Source organism: Equus caballus, chromosome 7 (genome assembly GCF_041296265.1).
Source record: "Equus caballus isolate H_3958 breed thoroughbred chromosome 7, TB-T2T, whole genome shotgun sequence".
NCBI classification, from domain to species: domain Eukaryota; kingdom Metazoa; phylum Chordata; class Mammalia; order Perissodactyla; family Equidae; genus Equus; species Equus caballus.
Window position 1 is genome coordinate 55,062,885 of NC_091690.1, and position 11,625 is coordinate 55,074,509.

An 11,625-nucleotide genomic window follows, 5' to 3' on the forward strand; every position below is an offset into this window, starting at 1 on the left:
GGCGCCCGCCGTTCGGGAGCCGCGGACGCCTGCTCCTTCTAGGGTGTCTCCCTGAGGCGGGATCACTCTCTGCCGGGAACACCGCGCGGGCGGCTGGCGCTCCAGGCGGGAGCGGAGGCCGCCAGGGACCTCTCCCCCAGACCCGGGCTCTGCCACAGGGGCTCCGGACAGGCGGAAGAGAGCACCGGGAGGGTGGGGAGAAAAGAGCTGCCAATCCCTCCTGCCGCGAAGGACTCCGACATCCAGAAGAGGGCACATCTGGTCAGGGTCCTCTGCGAGGAACCACACCCAAGACCCTAGAAGAAAGCACGCCAAAGCCTGGAGCGCGCGCCTCCCCAGAGAGGGTCTCCCAAAGCACCTGAAAGCGTGCTCCGCCCGCATCACGCCCTGGAGCGGGAGCGGAAGGCGCAGGAGCTCTCCGGGTAGGGGGAGGGGGGCGTTAGCACACCTTGCCGCCATGAGAACGGCTCCAGGAGAACAGCACGATGGACCTGTCCGAAGGCTGGGCAGGACGCGGAGCCGCTGGAACTCTCCCCCGCCCCCCCCACCCCCCGTTGCTGGCGGGGAGCCCAGAATGGGGCAACTTGCTGAAATGGAGTGTAGTTCCTCGACTCCTTCATCCTAGGCTTCCCGTTCATCCCACCCGGCTCTCCCACTCTGAGAGATCTGCTTGAGAGCCACGAACGGGTCTGTTCAGGGAGACGCCGAAGGCCGGAGTGGCCAGCAGCTGTCTCCACAATACAGCCAAGGGTGGGGTGTGACCTCCCCCGTGCCCTTCGGGGTTGCGTGGAGACTGAGAAGGGGACCCACCCCGGCCAGGGCACTGCCCCTCAGCGATCAAGAGGATGGGCTTTTTCCGCTCGATTCCATGGCCCACCCCGGTCAGTCGCCTCTGAATGCTTCTAGTCCCTCCAGGTGTGGGATGATTTTCAGGGCGGTTTGGGCGACCGGGGCTGTGGGAACCTTACGAGAGGCGATCGAGGACATCTCCCTACAGACCAAGGGTCTCGCATCCAATGGCACTTTCAGACGGGATGCGCCGAAACCGTGAAACCCACACTGGCTTTCCAAGCCTGCCACGAAGAGAAAGGTGACCGTGACTCTTCATTCTGGGGGGAAACGGCAGTGCCCATGATCCTATTGGAACTTGAGTGTAATAAATCGATCTCGAAACGTGCTTGATTTTGGGGTGTGATCATTTCTCACGTCTGTTGGCTCGACAACTTGGAAGCACGTGGGGGCGCTGTTCTGTTTCCATCAGATTTGGCAGAACACACACGAGGAGAGGAAAGCCGGCAAGAGGGGAGGGGGTGGATTTCCAAAGGAGAAGGAAGCTGCGCCAACCCCGCAAAAGGCACACAGATGCGAGCTCCCCGCGCACGCCCTCACGCACGCCTCCCCCCCGCCAACACACACAAACACACACACACACAAACTCCTATGTAACACAGACATTCGCAGAGGCACGTTCACAAATCCCCGTAAAGTCTGCCTGAGCTCAGCCCCAAATTCCCCTCCGAAGTTCTCAAAGGGCAAGCGATTGCCTAGTGAAAGGACTCCTCCCTCGAGGCTCCGGCTCCCAGGAAAGGAACTCAGAGCCCCGCCTGGTCGGCAAGCGGGCTGGGACTCAAGCCAGAGAGTCCCCCCGGGTCCGGCGTGCATGTGGCTCCCCTTTCTTCTTCTCTTCCAAGCTCCCTAGTTTGGCAGAACTCTCGCTGGGACGGCCTTCCCAGAAATCCATTGATTGGTCCCCCGGAAGAATACCCTTCCGGTTGACCCTGAGAAGACCCCAGAAACAGGTCAGGTGAAGCACTTCCTGGCTGCAAGGAAGGGAGAGGGTCGAGCGGACAGGGAAGACGGCTGCCAGGCGAAGGCTGGACGATGGGGGCGGAGTCAGGGAGAGGGGCCAGTGGACGGATCTGGAAGGGATTGGGCGGACTCTGAAGCCAGCCCTCCTCGGGAGTCCTCCTCACACGTCCCCCCTGGCCGGCCCCTCCTCTTCTGGAGCCCAGGGCCAACCAATCCCATCCGACCTGGACGACGACGAGCCCCCTGGCTCCGCCCCCGCTGACCCCAGCTGCGGGCATTTCCCCCGGATCTCCAGCAGTCCCTGCCCTCCTCCAACCGCCTCAGGCCACGGGAACGCTTCCTCCAGAACTGAGTGCCCAGCTTTGGGACGGACACTGCTCGCGCAGGAGAGAGAGGGGATCCGTGAGCCGCCAGCTCCGATTTCCAGGTCGTAGCACCGGGACGAGGGTTTGCTTGGACAAAGGAGGCAGGAGCACCTTCCCGATGGATGGTTCCCGGCGCCCGAGGAGACCGCGGGAGTCCCGGACAGAATCGAAGGGCCGCAGAGTTGGAGACACCTGGTACGTTGGGGCGTGTGTGAGGGAGGACGAGGCGGGCTCCTCTGTGTGCCTAGGGGTGTGTGTGTGTGTGTGTGTGTGTGTGTGTGTGTGTGTCCGTGTGTGTGTTTGTGTGTGTTTGTGTGTGTGTGTGTGCGCGTGCGTGTTTCAGTGGATGGCACCAGGGGAGAGGAGAAGGGAGAAGCCGGGCCTCCCAGGAGGCTGGGCATTTGGAAGCTGAGGAAAGGGAGAATCGCTATGTCCAGAGGAATCCCTTCGGGGTGGGGAGGTTGGGAGGAGCCCTCAGGAGACGCGTCTCGGGTTTGCTCCCTCCTTGCTCTCTTCCTGTGCTCCGGCCTTACAATTCCCCATGCCGACACACTCTCTGTGGGGTCGTCTCCCTCCTCTGCGGGAAGGGAGAGGGGAGCAGAGGATCCGAGGGTTCCACCACCGTCTCACCCGGACGGGGGAGGGTTCCCTCCGTGTCCGCTGTTTTTCTTCTGGCCCTCAGCACCGCGCGTGGAATCCGGGGGCAGACAGGACTGTCCCCTGTGGAGCGCGGGCACCTCTTTCTGCAAAGTGCTCAGGCCCGAGGAGATGTCTCTCCTTCTCCTGTGGAGGAGCCCCGTCCAGAGGGCACTCTTTCCCGTGGGCACCGTCCCTGGTTCCCTCCCTATCGGCGGTGCAGGGGGGCTGGCGGTGGTGGGGGGGGTGAGGAGTGGGGGGGGTTGGGGCTGGGGGTGGTTGGGGGGGTGGGGCCTGGGGGTTTGGGGGGGTGGGGTGGGGCTTTCCCCAGCGAGGGGGTGAGGGAGGACGCGGAGAGGCGGGTGTCGGGAGGCAAGCAGCACCCGGGGAGGAGCAGCTCTCCTTGGAAGGGAAGGACGCGTGCCTTGGCCCTGGGGCTCAGGGTGGGCGCGTGAGCGGGATGAGAAGGCGGGCTTTCAGGCGTGTGGGAAGTGGACCCCGGGTTCCTGCGTGCGAGGTCTGACCGTGTCCCTCCCTGTCCTGCAGCTCGGCCACCCCCGCCCCGCGGAAGGCGGCGAAACGGAGGCGGCAGGCGGAGCAGGATCCCCGCACAGGTAAGGCGCTTTCCTGCTTTCTCGAAGGAGTGGGCTGCTGGGGAGAAGGCGTGCCAGGGCTTCCGGAAAGGAACAGCTGCCTCCTCTGGAATGTCCCGGGCGGCTTCCTCGGTTCTTCCGGCCACCCGTCCCGCGGCCGGTCTGGGCCGAGTCCCGGGGCTCTCCGGGCTCACGCCCTCTGCTCTCAAGAACACCCTGCGGGAGCAGAGCATTCACCTCGCACCCTCCGCTCTCTCCGCAGGGGCAGAGCCAGCCGCAGTGCCAGGAGCTCCCTGCCCGGCTCCAGCGCGGGCCCCGGAAGCAGCCCAGGTGAGTGGGCGGGAGGGACTCTGGAGGCTGGCCAGAGGGCCGCTGCTGCCCGGGCTCCAGGCCCCCAGCCAAGCCCCGCAGATGACCCTCCAGCTGGCGCTCAGCCTGAGCAGGACCTCCACCGCCTGGGGGGTGGGGGGAGGTGGCCAGGCAGAGTTTCCCTCGGGGACGGGGCGGGGGCTGGCGGCTGGCAGCTCCCTCCCCAAGAGGCCTCTCGGAGGGCCCCTGGGTGCTGGAGAACTCAGAGCTTTCCTCCCGCAGGGGCCGCGGACGCCCAGCACGCAGAGGATGCAGATGGTCGTGGTGGTCCTGGAGCCGGGAACAGCCCTTGAGCTGCGCCTGGGTGCGGAAGTCCTGGTCCTGGCCCCCCACGCAGCCCTGCAGCTCACGCTCGGCAACCTGGCGCTCGTCGTCGTCCCTGCGCGCGTCCTGAGCTCTTCCGAGGCTCTGTGGTTCCCTGCCCACGCGCGCTGGCTCTGGCCCGGCCCGACCCAGGCCGCCTGGGCCATCAACGTGCAAGACGGATCCCTTTGCGCCCAGAGAGCGGAGCCCAGCGGAGCGCCCCCCGCGCCAGAGGACGGGGAGGCTAGGCGAGGCTGCCGGCCCCCCGCGGGACCCTGGGCCGGCGGAGTCCCGGGCCTCAGCCCCTCCTCCCCGCACACCCTCCTCCTCCAAGCTCTCCGCGGGGCCCCTGCCCGCCAGGGCTGCGGGCTCCCGCCCGAGCCCAGGGCCGGGCTGCGCCCTCTGCCGGCCGAGTTCAGCCTGGACCTCCGCGGCCTGGGGCCCCCGCCCAGCTCGGAGCTCAGACCTCTGCCTCCCTCCCCGAGTCCCAGTCCGCCGCCCAGAAGCTGCCGCGCGCCGCCCCGTCGCAGGCCCCCCGCCAAGGCCCGCAGGCGTCTCTTCCGAGGGGATTGACCGGCCGCGAGCGCCCACCCCACGCGCAAGAATTGGCGCCCGCCGTTCGGGAGCCGCGGACGCCTGCTCCTTCTAGGGTGTCTCCCTGAGGCGGGATCACTCTCTGCCGGGAACACCGCGCGGGCGGCTGGCGCTCCAGGCGGGAGCGGAGGCCGCCAGGGACCTCTCCCCCAGACCCGGGCTCTGCCACAGGGGCTCCGGACAGGCGGAAGAGAGCACCGGGAGGGTGGGGAGAAAAGAGCTGCCAATCCCTCCTGCCGCGAAGGACTCCGACATCCAGAAGAGGGCACATCTGGTCAGGGTCCTCTGCGAGGAACCACACCCAAGACCCTAGAAGAAAGCACGCCAAAGCCTGGAGCGCGCGCCTCCCCAGAGAGGGTCTCCCAAAGCACCTGAAAGCGTGCTCCGCCCGCATCACGCCCTGGAGCGGGAGCGGAAGGCGCAGGAGCTCTCCGGGTAGGGGGAGGGGGGCGTTAGCACACCTTGCCGCCATGAGAACGGCTCCAGGAGAACAGCACGATGGACCTGTCCGAAGGCTGGGCAGGACGCGGAGCCGCTGGAACTCTCCCCCGCCCCCCCACCCCCCGTTGCTGGCGGGGAGCCCAGAATGGGGCAACTTGCTGAAATGGAGTGTAGTTCCTCGACTCCTTCATCCTAGGCTTCCCGTTCATCCCACCCGGCTCTCCCACTCTGAGAGATCTGCTTGAGAGCCACGAACGGGTCTGTTCAGGGAGACGCCGAAGGCCGGGGTGGCCAGCAGCTGTCTCCACAATACAGCCAAGGGTGGGGTGTGACCTCCCCCGTGCCCTTCGGGGTTGCGTGGAGACTGAGAAGGGGACCCACCCCGGCCAGGGCACTGCCCCTCAGCGATCAAGAGGATGGGCTTTTTCCGCTCGATTCCATGGCCCACCCCGGTCAGTCGCCTCTGAATGCTTCTAGTCCCTCCAGGTGTGGGATGATTTTCAGGGCGGTTTGGGCGACCGGGGCTGTGGGAACCTTACGAGAGGCGATCGAGGACATCTCCCTACAGACCAAGGGTCTCGCATCCAATGGCACTTTCAGACGGGATGCGCCGAAACCGTGAAACCCACACTGGCTTTCCAAGCCTGCCACGAAGAGAAAGGTGACCGTGACTCTTCATTCTGGGGGGAAACGGCAGTGCCCATGATCCTATTGGAACTTGAGTGTAATAAATCGATCTCGAAACGTGCTTGATTTTGGGGTGTGATCATTTCTCACGTCTGTTGGCTCGACAACTTGGAAGCACGTGGGGGCGCTGTTCTGTTTCCATCAGATTTGGCAGAACACACACGAGGAGAGGAAAGCCGGCAAGAGGGGAGGGGGTGGATTTCCAAAGGAGAAGGAAGCTGCGCCAACCCCGCAAAAGGCACACAGATGCGAGCTCCCCGCGCACGCCCTCACGCACGCCTCCCCCCCGCCAACACACACAAACACACACACACACAAACTCCTATGTAACACAGACATTCGCAGAGGCACGTTCACAAATCCCCGTAAAGTCTGCCTGAGCTCAGCCCCAAATTCCCCTCCGAAGTTCTCAAAGGGCAAGCGATTGCCTAGTGAAAGGACTCCTCCCTCGAGGCTCCGGCTCCCAGGAAAGGAACTCAGAGCCCCGCCTGGTCGGCAAGCGGGCTGGGACTCAAGCCAGAGAGTCCCCCCGGGTCCGGCGTGCATGTGGCTCCCCTTTCTTCTTCTCTTCCAAGCTCCCTAGTTTGGCAGAACTCTCGCTGGGACGGCCTTCCCAGAAATCCATTGATTGGTCCCCCGGAAGAATACCCTTCCGGTTGACCCTGAGAAGACCCCAGAAACAGGTCAGGTGAAGCACTTCCTGGCTGCAAGGAAGGGAGAGGGTCGAGCGGACAGGGAAGACGGCTGCCAGGCGAAGGCTGGACGATGGGGGCGGAGTCAGGGAGAGGGGCCAGTGGACGGATCTGGAAGGGATTGGGCGGACTCTGAAGCCAGCCCTCCTCGGGAGTCCTCCTCACACGTCCCCCCTGGCCGGCCCCTCCTCTTCTGGAGCCCAGGGCCAACCCCTGGCTCCGCCCCCGCTGACCCCAGCTGCGGGCATTTCCCCCGGATCTCCAGCAGTCCCTGCCCTCCTCCAACCGCCTCAGGCCACGGGAACGCTTCCTCCAGAACTGAGTGCCCAGCTTTGGGACGGACACTGCTCGCGCAGGAGAGAGAGGGGATCCGTGAGCCGCCAGCTCCGATTTCCAGGTCGTAGCACCGGGACGAGGGTTTGCTTGGACAAAGGAGGCAGGAGCACCTTCCCGATGGATGGTTCCCGGCGCCCGAGGAGACCGCGGGAGTCCCGGACAGAATCGAAGGGCCGCAGAGTTGGAGACACCTGGTACGTTGGGGCGTGTGTGAGGGAGGACGAGGCGGGCTCCTCTGTGTGCCTAGGGGTGTGTGTGTGTGTGTGTGTGTGTGTGTGTGTGTGTGTCCGTGTGTGTGTGTGTGTGTGTTTGTGTGTGTGTGTGTGCGCGTGCGTGTTTCAGTGGATGGCACCAGGGGAGAGGAGAAGGGAGAAGCCGGGCCTCCCAGGAGGCTGGGCATTTGGAAGCTGAGGAAAGGGAGAATCGCTATGTCCAGAGGAATCCCTTCGGGGTGGGGAGGTTGGGAGGAGCCCTCAGGAGACGCGTCTCGGGTTTGCTCCCTCCTTGCTCTCTTCCTGTGCTCCGGCCTTACAATTCCCCATGCCGACACACTCTCTGTGGGGTCGTCTCCCTCCTCTGCGGGAAGGGAGAGGGGAGCAGAGGATCCGAGGGTTCCACCACCGTCTCACCCGGACGGGGGAGGGTTCCCTCCGTGTCCGCTGTTTTTCTTCTGGCCCTCAGCACCGCGCGTGGAATCCGGGGGCAGACAGGACTGTCCCCTGTGGAGCGCGGGCACCTCTTTCTGCAAAGTGCTCAGGCCCGAGGAGATGTCTCTCCTTCTCCTGTGGAGGAGCCCCGTCCAGAGGGCACTCTTTCCCGTGGGCACCGTCCCTGGTTCCCTCCCTATCGGCGGTGCAGGGGGGCTGGCGGTGGTGGGGGGGGTGAGGAGTGGGGGGGGTTGGGGCTGGGGGTGGTTGGGGGGGTGGGGCCTGGGGGTTTGGGGGGGGTGGGGTGGGGCTTTCCCCAGCGAGGGGGTGAGGGAGGACGCGGAGAGGCGGGTGTCGGGAGGCAAGCAGCACCCGGGGAGGAGCAGCTCTCCTTGGAAGGGAAGGACGCGTGCCTTGGCCCTGGGGCTCAGGGTGGGCGCGTGAGCGGGATGAGAAGGCGGGCTTTCAGGCGTGTGGGAAGTGGACCCCGGGTTCCTGCGTGCGAGGTCTGACCGTGTCCCTCCCTGTCCTGCAGCTCGGCCACCCCCGCCCCGCGGAAGGCGGCGAAACGGAGGCGGCAGGCGGAGCAGGATCCCCGCACAGGTAAGGCGCTTTCCTGCTTTCTCGAAGGAGTGGGCTGCTGGGGAGAAGGCGTGCCAGGGCTTCCGGAAAGGAACAGCTGCCTCCTCTGGAATGTCCCGGGCGGCTTCCTCGGTTCTTCCGGCCACCCGTCCCGCGGCCGGTCTGGGCCGAGTCCCGGGGCTCTCCGGGCTCACGCCCTCTGCTCTCAAGAACACCCTGCGGGAGCAGAGCATTCACCTCGCACCCTCCGCTCTCTCCGCAGGGGCAGAGCCAGCCGCAGTGCCAGGAGCTCCCTGCCCGGCTCCAGCGCGGGCCCCGGAAGCAGCCCAGGTGAGTGGGCGGGAGGGACTCTGGAGGCTGGCCAGAGGGCCGCTGCTGCCCGGGCTCCAGGCCCCCAGCCAAGCCCCGCAGATGACCCTCCAGCTGGCGCTCAGCCTGAGCAGGACCTCCACCGCCTGGGGGGTGGGGGGAGGTGGCCAGGCAGAGTTTCCCTCGGGGACGGGGCGGGGGCTGGCGGCTGGCAGCTCCCTCCCCAAGAGGCCTCTCGGAGGGCCCCTGGGTGCTGGAGAACTCAGAGCTTTCCTCCCGCAGGGGCCGCGGACGCCCAGCACGCAGAGGATGCAGATGGTCGTGGTGGTCCTGGAGCCGGGAACAGCCCTTGAGCTGCGCCTGGGTGCGGAAGTCCTGGTCCTGGCCCCCCACGCAGCCCTGCAGCTCACGCTCGGCAACCTGGCGCTCGTCGTCGTCCCTGCGCGCGTCCTGAGCTCTTCCGAGGCTCTGTGGTTCCCTGCCCACGCGCGCTGGCTCTGGCCCGGCCCGACCCAGGCCGCCTGGGCCATCAACGTGCAAGACGGATCCCTTTGCGCCCAGAGAGCGGAGCCCAGCGGAGCGCCCCCCGCGCCAGAGGACGGGGAGGCTAGGCGAGGCTGCCGGCCCCCCGCGGGACCCTGGGCCGGCGGAGTCCCGGGCCTCAGCCCCTCCTCCCCGCACACCCTCCTCCTCCAAGCTCTCCGCGGGGCCCCTGCCCGCCAGGGCTGCGGGCTCCCGCCCGAGCCCAGGGCCGGGCTGCGCCCTCTGCCGGCCGAGTTCAGCCTGGACCTCCGCGGCCTGGGGCCCCCGCCCAGCTCGGAGCTCAGACCTCTGCCTCCCTCCCCGAGTCCCAGTCCGCCGCCCAGAAGCTGCCGCGCGCCGCCCCGTCGCAGGCCCCCCGCCAAGGCCCGCAGGCGTCTCTTCCGAGGGGATTGACCGGCCGCGAGCGCCCACCCCACGCGCAAGAATTGGCGCCCGCCGTTCGGGAGCCGCGGACGCCTGCTCCTTCTAGGGTGTCTCCCTGAGGCGGGATCACTCTCTGCCGGGAACACCGCGCGGGCGGCTGGCGCTCCAGGCGGGAGCGGAGGCCGCCAGGGACCTCTCCCCCAGACCCGGGCTCTGCCACAGGGGCTCCGGACAGGCGGAAGAGAGCACCGGGAGGGTGGGGAGAAAAGAGCTGCCAATCCCTCCTGCCGCGAAGGACTCCGACATCCAGAAGAGGGCACATCTGGTCAGGGTCCTCTGCGAGGAACCACACCCAAGACCCTAGAAGAAAGCACGCCAAAGCCTGGAGCGCGCGCCTCCCCAGAGAGGGTCTCCCAAAGCACCTGAAAGCGTGCTCCGCCCGCATCACGCCCTGGAGCGGGAGCGGAAGGCGCAGGAGCTCTCCGGGTAGGGGGAGGGGGGCGTTAGCACACCTTGCCGCCATGAGAACGGCTCCAGGAGAACAGCACGATGGACCTGTCCGAAGGCTGGGCAGGACGCGGAGCCGCTGGAACTCTCCCCCGCCCCCCCCACCCCCCGTTGCTGGCGGGGAGCCCAGAATGGGGCAACTTGCTGAAATGGAGTGTAGTTCCTCGACTCCTTCATCCTAGGCTTCCCGTTCATCCCACCCGGCTCTCCCACTCTGAGAGATCTGCTTGAGAGCCACGAACGGGTCTGTTCAGGGAGACGCCGAAGGCCGGGGTGGCCAGCAGCTGTCTCCACAATACAGCCAAGGGTGGGGTGTGACCTCCCCCGTGCCCTTCGGGGTTGCGTGGAGACTGAGAAGGGGACCCACCCCGGCCAGGGCACTGCCCCTCAGCGATCAAGAGGATGGGCTTTTTCCGCTCGATTCCATGGCCCACCCCGGTCAGTCGCCTCTGAATGCTTCTAGTCCCTCCAGGTGTGGGATGATTTTCAGGGCGGTTTGGGCGACCGGGGCTGTGGGAACCTTACGAGAGGCGATCGAGGACATCTCCCTACAGACCAAGGGTCTCGCATCCAATGGCACTTTCAGACGGGATGCGCCGAAACCGTGAAACCCACACTGGCTTTCCAAGCCTGCCACGAAGAGAAAGGTGACCGTGACTCTTCATTCTGGGGGGAAACGGCAGTGCCCATGATCCTATTGGAACTTGAGTGTAATAAATCGATCTCGAAACGTGCTTGATTTTGGGGTGTGATCATTTCTCACGTCTGTTGGCTCGACAACTTGGAAGCACGTGGGGGCGCTGTTCTGTTTCCATCAGATTTGGCAGAACACACACGAGGAGAGGAAAGCCGGCAAGAGGGGAGGGGGTGGATTTCCAAAGGAGAAGGAAGCTGCGCCAACCCCGCAAAAGGCACACAGATGCGAGCTCCCCGCGCACGCCCTCACGCACGCCTCCCCCCCGCCAACACACACAAACACACACACACACAAACTCCTATGTAACACAGACATTCGCAGAGGCACGTTCACAAATCCCCGTAAAGTCTGCCTGAGCTCAGCCCCAAATTCCCCTCCGAAGTTCTCAAAGGGCAAGCGATTGCCTAGTGAAAGGACTCCTCCCTCGAGGCTCCGGCTCCCAGGAAAGGAACTCAGAGCCCCGCCTGGTCGGCAAGCGGGCTGGGACTCAAGCCAGAGAGTCCCCCCGGGTCCGGCGTGCATGTGGCTCCCCTTTCTTCTTCTCTTCCAAGCTCCCTAGTTTGGCAGAACTCTCGCTGGGACGGCCTTCCCAGAAATCCATTGATTGGTCCCCCGGAAGAATACCCTTCCGGTTGACCCTGAGAAGACCCCAGAAACAGGTCAGGTGAAGCACTTCCTGGCTGCAAGGAAGGGAGAGGGTCGAGCGGACAGGGAAGACGGCTGCCAGGCGACGGCTGGACGATGGGGGCGGAGTCAGGGAGAGGGGCCAGTGGACGGATCTGGAAGGGATTGGGCGGACTCTGAAGCCAGCCCTCCTCGGGAGTCCTCCTCACACGTCCCCCCTGGCCGGCCCCTCCTCTTCTGGAGCCCAGGGCCAACCAATCCCATCCGACCTGGACGACGACGAGCCCCCTGGCTCCGCCCCCGCTGACCCCAGCTGCGGGCATTTCCCCCGGATCTCCAGCAGTCCCTGCCCTCCTCCAACCGCCTCAGGCCACGGGAACGCTTCCTCCAGAACTGAGTGCCCAGCTTTGGGACGGACACTGCTCGCGCAGGAGAGAGAGGGGATCCGTGAGCCGCCAGCTCCGATTTCCAGGTCGTAGCACCGGGACGAGGGTTTGCTTGGACAAAGGAGGCAGGAGCACCTTCCCG

The 11,625-nt window shown here is 65.9% G+C and overlaps 2 protein-coding genes across 2 annotated transcripts; both read left to right on the forward strand.

Annotated features, from left to right (window-relative positions):
• The first annotated feature begins 2,292 nt into the window (after positions 1 to 2,292).
• On the forward strand, positions 2,293 to 4,648 carry LOC138925254 (proline-rich protein 23D1-like). Its single transcript, XM_070275018.1, has 4 exons — positions 2,293 to 2,369; positions 3,357 to 3,424; positions 3,666 to 3,733; positions 3,995 to 4,648. The coding sequence occupies exons 1-4, from the start codon at positions 2,293 to 2,295 to the stop codon at positions 4,646 to 4,648; spliced, it is 867 nt and encodes a 288-aa protein (XP_070131119.1).
• Positions 4,649 to 6,942: 2,294 nt separating this feature from the next.
• On the forward strand, positions 6,943 to 9,299 carry LOC138925255 (proline-rich protein 23D1-like). Its single transcript, XM_070275019.1, has 4 exons — positions 6,943 to 7,019; positions 8,008 to 8,075; positions 8,317 to 8,384; positions 8,646 to 9,299. The coding sequence occupies exons 1-4, from the start codon at positions 6,943 to 6,945 to the stop codon at positions 9,297 to 9,299; spliced, it is 867 nt and encodes a 288-aa protein (XP_070131120.1).
• Positions 9,300 to 11,625: the final 2,326 nt, after the last annotated feature.

Bases quoted from the DNA above. Each gene is read 5' to 3' on its own strand.
- LOC138925255 (XM_070275019.1), top strand. From the start codon at position 6,943: ATGGATGGTTCCCGGCGCCCGAGGAGACCGCGGGAGTCCCGGACAGAA. The intron at 8,076-8,316 runs GTAAGGCGCTTT...CTCTCTCCGCAG, and splicing joins GGAGCAGGATCCCCGCACAG to GGGCAGAGCCAGCCGCAGTG. The intron at 8,385-8,645 runs GTGAGTGGGCGG...TTCCTCCCGCAG, and splicing joins GGGCCCCGGAAGCAGCCCAG to GGGCCGCGGACGCCCAGCAC.
- LOC138925254 (XM_070275018.1), top strand. From the start codon at position 2,293: ATGGATGGTTCCCGGCGCCCGAGGAGACCGCGGGAGTCCCGGACAGAA. The intron at 2,370-3,356 runs GTACGTTGGGGC...CCTGTCCTGCAG, and splicing joins CGCAGAGTTGGAGACACCTG to CTCGGCCACCCCCGCCCCGC. The intron at 3,734-3,994 runs GTGAGTGGGCGG...TTCCTCCCGCAG, and splicing joins GGGCCCCGGAAGCAGCCCAG to GGGCCGCGGACGCCCAGCAC.